We start from the raw sequence: 6,396 nt of genomic DNA, 5'->3' as shown, positions 1-6,396 counted from the left end.
TACCCTATAGCAAATTTTAAAATAATAATAATAATTAATAAAATTAGGGACCAGCGGTTGGCAGAATAGCTATGTCGCTGGACTCCCATGTAGTCGACCATGGTTTGAATCCCGGACCCGGTGGCTTAAACTCATGCTGGGTATGTGTGTGTGTGCCCAAGATCCTGAGAGGAGAATGGAGGAGAAGGGATTGAGGTGTGGCCATCCCCCCATCCCCCCGGAGGGTGATTTCTTGCTTTCTGTCTCTCTCTGTCTTTCTGGCAAGGGCCTCTCTAAAAATAATAAAATTAAATAATTCATTTTAAAAAAAGCAATAAATGAATGATGACTATCTTGAGGATGTTTATTTCCCACCCCACATATTCGTAATCAAGACTTGAGCATCTTTTTATAAGAACAATTTCTTCTTTCTCCTATGGGCCCCCAAGTCCCAGGTACAGAGGTGTTGGAGACAGTGCTAAGTGCGGGGCTGGCCTCTGTCCCCGCAGGGCTTCTTATGGGCAGGTCTCTGGAGTTTCTGGGACTTCCTTAATCCTCTTTCTCTTGGGTTTTGGTTTTCGAGAAAGTTTCCTTAAAGAATCTGAAAAAAAGAAAGAGGAAATCCTGGCAACACCCCACGTAGTAAGGCATCCAAGTGTGTAACATCCGGGGGTTTGGTGGTTGTGCTTTCCACCTGTGTCCCTTACCCTGTTCTCACAGAGCACCTGTGAGGCCAGGAGATGCTACTGCCCCTGTTACAGATGAAGACTCTTGTCTAGGCCAGAGGAAGGAAATGAGCTGCCCGCTTAGGGGCACAGTTGGGACCTGACCCACATGCTCTGCACCTCTGGCTTCAGACTCTGAGTCCTCCCCACCCCCTTCTCAGGTCTGATGACCCAGTTCCCAGTACTTTGCTGCTAGACTATTTGCAAACACCATTGCCAAGTTTTAATTAAGAACTGACCAATGGGGACCAGCAGGTGGCATAGTGCTGGACTGCCATGTAGTCGACTGTGGTTTGAGTTCAGTGGCTTAAAATTCACGCCAGGTGCATGTGTGTGCATGTCCAAATCCCGAGGGAAGAATGGAGGAGAAGGGTTTGCAGGTGATCATCCCCCTGGGGATGATTTCTCACTTTTTCAGTGTCTCTTTGGCTCTCTGCTGAGCACACATGCCCTATAGCAAAAATCTCCCTCAAAAAAGAAAGAAAGAAAGAAAGAAAGAAAGAGAGAGAGAGAGAGGGAGGGAGGGAGGGAGGAAGGAAGGAAGGAAGGAAGGAAGGAAGGAAGGAAGGAAGAAAGAAAGAAAGAAAGAAAGAAAGAAAGAAAGAAAGAAAGAAAGAAAGAAAGAAAGAAAGAAAAAGAGCGAGCGAGAGAGAACTGACTTGCGAATATTTTTTTTTTAAAAAGATAGGATATCATGATGTTGCCCAAGCCGGACTCAAACTCATGATGTTCCTTGCCTCAGCCTCCGGAGTAGCAGGGACTACATGCATGTGTCATTGCACCTGGCTTCTGTGAAGGCTACTTTCAGTTGCAGAGTTGGACTCAATGATTAATCTTAGACCGTTCATGGTGGAGCCACCAGGTATTATTATATTCTTATTTAACAATGGGAGAAACATGACTTCATTTGTACTGTACCCTAGCCAAAAAATGTTTAACTTAAATCCATCAAGACTTTTTTTTCTTTTTAAAAAATTTTCCAGAAAGTTGGGCCGGCAGGTGGTGTGGAGGTTAAGGGCCCTGGACTCTCACGTGGCTGACTACAGTTTGAGTCCCGGACCTGGCAGTGTGTTTTCTCACTTTCTCTCTCTCTCTCTCTCTCTGTCCCTCTCTGGTCAAATGAAAATAAATAAATAGATAAATAAAGTTAAATAAAATAATTCTCTTTAAAAAATTCCCAGGAAGTATATATGCTTACCAGAGAGTCAGAAAGGCAGAGGGGGAGGGAGCAAGCACTCCTCCCGTGGGATGTGGTCACGCCACAATCCCCTCTCCTAGATTTCTCCACTGTGTTGGGATTTGGGGCACACACGCACAAGCACCCTGAGTGTTTTTCGAGACACCATGCAGTCAGCCATAGGGTCCCCTTAGCCACAGAGCCTGCCCAAGACTTTCCATCTTCAATCCTATTTATAAATGGAGGAACAAGCTAAAAGATACCAAAGGAAGCAATAAGGGAAAAAATCAGAAAGTGGACTATTCTGCAGAATGGTGGCCTGATCTCCACAGGTCTGGGATATAAAAAAGAGGACTTTGTTAGGGTAAAAGATTTAAGAGGCCCAACCATGGCGTTGCAGGCGGTGAGACACCAACCCTAAGGCTGAGCTCTGGACTTAGGCCAGCTGCTCTCTCTACCAGGTGCTCTGTCTCTTAGTTTACTTCACCCTGCGGCATCTCGATGAGATGATACTAATACCCCGGCCTTTAACAAATGAGCTCTCTGAGGGTATGTTAACCAGGCAGGCTGTGTGGGGGTCACAGTTGGAGGAAGGAACAAGAAGATGAACAGAGGAGAGGATGGTGGAGTGGAAAGACAGGTATGGCAGAGGCGAGAGGCCGGGAGCAGACGCCTGGGCATGACAGTGAATGGAAGAGCAGGTCTGCATCCTGGGTTGACCCGAATCCCCCACACATGGTTCAATGCAGGGTGATCCTGGCTGGCTGGCTGGCAGACTGGAGGGAGGGTCACGATATGCCAAAGCTACTTTTTCTCTCTCTCTCTCCTTTCCTCTTTGTCTCTCTCTCTCATGAAAAAAATAATATAAACTTAAAAAAAATTTTTTTTGAGCAGCTTTTGCTATAGAGCAAGTGCGCTCACCGGAAAGACAGAGAGAGACCGAGAGACAGAAAGCAAGTAATCACCCCCCAGGGGGAATGGCCATGCTGCAATCCCTTTTCCTCCATTCTTCTCTTGGGATCTTGGGCACGCATGCACACACTCCCGGTGTGAGATTTAGCCAGTGGTTCCGGGACTTGAACTGCAGTTGACTACAGGGGAGTCCAGCAACATAGCCATTACACTAACTGCTGGTCCCTTTATTTTTTTTTTTAACTTTAAAATTTTTAAGAGATATAACCAGGTGGAAAAAATGACATGGGAAACCAATACAAATGTTACTCCAACTGTTGGGGAAATTTAAATATGGAGTATTTCAACTATTAGATGAAATGACAATGTCGACATGGAAAGGCTGACAGCACTAACTTTAAAAATCAAGTTCAGGGCCAGCTGGTGGTGTGGAGGTGAAGGCAGCGGGACCCCAGTTGGCTGACTGCAGTTTGTGTCTCATACTCGGCAGCTTGAAAAACACACCAGGGTGTGCATGTGTGCCCAAAATCCCAAAAGGAGAGAGGAAGAGACGAGAAGAGATTGCAGTGTGACTATGACCCATGGGGGTGCTTTCTCGTTTTCACTCTTTGTCTCTCTCTCTCCTGTGAGTGCATATGTCCCCTGGCAAAAAAATTTTAAAAACATCTAGAAACTGTTAACAATGGTGTTGGTGATGTCATTTTTTTTTTTTTGAGAGGGGTTTGTCTTTTAAAGGGGGGGTTTTATTTTTTTCTATAGGGTGTGTGTGTTCATGCCAGAAAGAGAGAGAGATCAAGAGACAGAAAGTGAGAAATCACCCCCCAGGGGGGATGGCCACGCCGCAATCCCTTTTCCTCCATTCTCCTCTCGGGATCTTGGGCACGCACGCACATGCGCCCAGCGTGAGTTTAAGCCACTGGATCCAGGACTCAAATCACGCTCCACTACATGGGAGTACAGCGACAGCCATTATGCCAACTGCTGATCCCGACAATGTAATATTTTTTGCTTATTTGTATTATCTAATTTTCTACAATATGTTTCCATTTATAGTAATAAAAATCATTTTAATAACTGCATGTAAACCAAACTTCTAAACTCCCATCCAGAGCTATTTTCTGCTATGTCCCTGCCCAGTCCTTCTCCAACCTGGTACAGAGAATGGCTGGGCCCAAAGTCAGAACTCCCTTTCTTCATCCGCTTCATGGACCGCTTGGCTGTGGACCAGACTTCATTCTTGAGGTCCCATTGTATGTTTTACTTTCTTAATTTAAATTGTGAGTCCGTGGCCAAAGTCCTTAAGGAGAGCCCAGGCAAGGTTCTGGGCCTTGGACCTGCTGCTACCTATGCCAACTGCCCTAGGTAGAGGAGCTGCTCCCAAGGCCAACTTGAGGCCCATATTAGCCCAGCCAGTCAGGACTTCAGAGGAACACTGGGGTCCATCTTGGGACCACGCCCTGCGGACCTCAGGTCACCTTGTTTGCCTTCACCTTCCCCAGCAGTGGCCAACTGATGACAGCGAACTCTGGCCCCAGATGCCAGTTCCTGAAGAGTGAGAGATGGACGGGTACGACATCTCTCTGCACCTCAGTGCTATGGAGTCCAGTGCCGGCTGGGCCCTCTCACCAGCAGCCTCCAGCCCTGACCCCACAGCCTCCATCCAGACAGGCTCTGAGGTCATTACCGAGGCCAAAGCTGCATGGAGGCTGGTTGCAGGCCATCTACCAGACTTCCTACTCAATGTAGGGTGAATCCCATCCTTTCTCTGGAGTCCACCCGCCCCTGGCAGTGCGTGTCCTGTTACTGCTGCTTGGGCACTTTCCAGAAGTCCCTACCACCGGCCTCTTAGAGACTGTACCTACCAGGCCGCTAGTCATGTTGGAACGTGCCTTTATATTAACTGGAAATGCAGGATTCAAAACTCTGAGACCTCTACTAGGGAGAAACTACACCGAACACTGAGGAGACACTCTGAAGTGGAAATGGTGGTGGTTTCTGGGTGGTGGGTGACTCTTCTCTTTTATTTCTATTTTATTTTATTTTTTGCCAGAGAGTATGTACACTTGCCAGAGAGAGAGAGATGGAGAGAGAAAGAGAGAAAAAGCCTCCCTCCCAATGGGACATGGTCATGCTGCAATCCCTTCTCCATTTCTCCATCCTGTCAGGATTCTGGGTACACATGAGCGTGCACACACACACATTCAGTGTGTTTTTCAAGCCACTGAAGCTAGGATTCAAACAACATGGTTGACCATGTGGGATCTGGCTCCCTTAACTACCAGGCCACAGCGCCAACCCTGACCACTTAAGATGGTCTTTCTCTGTCACCACCTTCCAACCTAAGGCTGAGTAGCCAGGAATGCAGGTATATGGCTCTCACCAGGCTTCTACTCAGGCCGCCCGGGTGACCTCAGCCTGCCCAGCAGGTAACATAACCAGTGCACGCCACCATAGCGGGGCCTCTCTCTTCTTTTTAACCATTATCTGCATATTTTAAACTTTCTACAATGAGGGGCCTGCAGGTGGTGTGGTGGTTAAGGCACTGGACTCCTACATTGCCAAGCACAGTTCAAGTCTTTGACCTGGCAACTTGGCTTTCTCATTTTTTTTTTCTCTCTCTCTCTCTGTGTCTGGTCAAATTTTTAAAATAATAAATTAATTTTAAAAAGAAAAAAGAAACTTTCTATAATGAGCATACTGAGACATGGGGAGTAGGAAAGACTAAAAGAGAAAAGCAAAAAGTGAAGAAGGGGAAGGAAAGAAGGACGGCAAGAAAAATGAAGGATGAGAGACGATGGAAAGGCAAGAAGGGGAACTTGGGCTCAGGGCACAGTCTGCTCTGGGGAAACGCCCAGACAGCAGCTGCAAAGCCCCTTGTCCAGGCACTGCCCTCACACCAGACAGCGGTTACCTCTCCCGTCATGGCCCTGAGGCCATGGCTCCCCCAGCAGGGAGGTCTCTCGGCCTGGCGCCTGCATCCTGGACAGCCTCTCCTTCATGCCACTGATGTTGCCATGCAGCCCCCAGGCGCTGCAGAGCTTGGGCAGACTGTCTTCCTGGTCGGCCAGCAGGGACCTCTCTGATGCGTCCAAAGGGCAGAACGCCACCTGCAATGGGGTTGCAGTAGAATGTTAAGGACCTCGATTATTAGGAGATTGTTTTTTTTTTAGGAGGCTGCACCTCACACTCACCTAACCAAAAGGATGGAGTGAAGATCACAAATGTGGGAGAGAAAGGAACTTGGGGACCTTGAGGCCAGGCTTTCAACGGTCGCTTCTCAGGTTAGACTTAATTTTGAGATCATAAACTCCACCTCTTTTTAGAGTTATAGAGACTTATTTTTTTTAAGAATTATTTTAATTTAGGGGCCAGTAGTTGGTGTAATGGCTATGTCACTGGACTCCCATGTAGTCGACTGCAGTTTGAGTCCTAGACCAAGTGGCTTAAATTCATGCCAGGCACATGTGTGTGCATGCTCAAGATCTTGAGAATGGAGAAGAGATTGTGGCATGGCCATCTCCCATGGGGGGTGATTTCTCACTTTCTGTCTCTCTGTTTGTCTCTGTCCTTCCAGCAAGCACACGTGCCCTATAGCAAAAACCT

At 47.4% G+C, this 6,396-nt stretch overlaps 1 protein-coding gene across 1 annotated transcript in view; it reads right to left on the bottom strand.

Annotated features, from left to right (window-relative positions):
* Positions 1–337: 337 nt before the first annotated feature.
* Positions 338–6,396, bottom strand: part of CHCT1 (CHD1 helical C-terminal domain containing 1) — a 15,356-nt gene continuing 9,297 nt past the window's right edge. Inside the window, exons 5-6 of the mRNA XM_006154456.2 lie at positions 5,705–5,900; positions 338–580 (exon numbers count right to left, since the gene is read on the bottom strand). Of these exons, the coding sequence (XP_006154518.1) occupies positions 495–580; positions 5,705–5,900 (282 nt within the window). The 3' untranslated portion in view covers positions 338–494. The remainder of the gene's footprint in view (positions 581–5,704; positions 5,901–6,396) is intronic.

The sequence above is a fragment of the Tupaia chinensis genome, unplaced genomic scaffold, assembly GCF_000334495.1.
Source record: "Tupaia chinensis unplaced genomic scaffold, TupChi_1.0 Scaffold000407_4, whole genome shotgun sequence".
Classification (NCBI taxonomy): Eukaryota; Metazoa; Chordata; class Mammalia; order Scandentia; family Tupaiidae; genus Tupaia; species Tupaia belangeri.
This window is presented reverse-complemented; position numbering and strand designations above follow the sequence as displayed.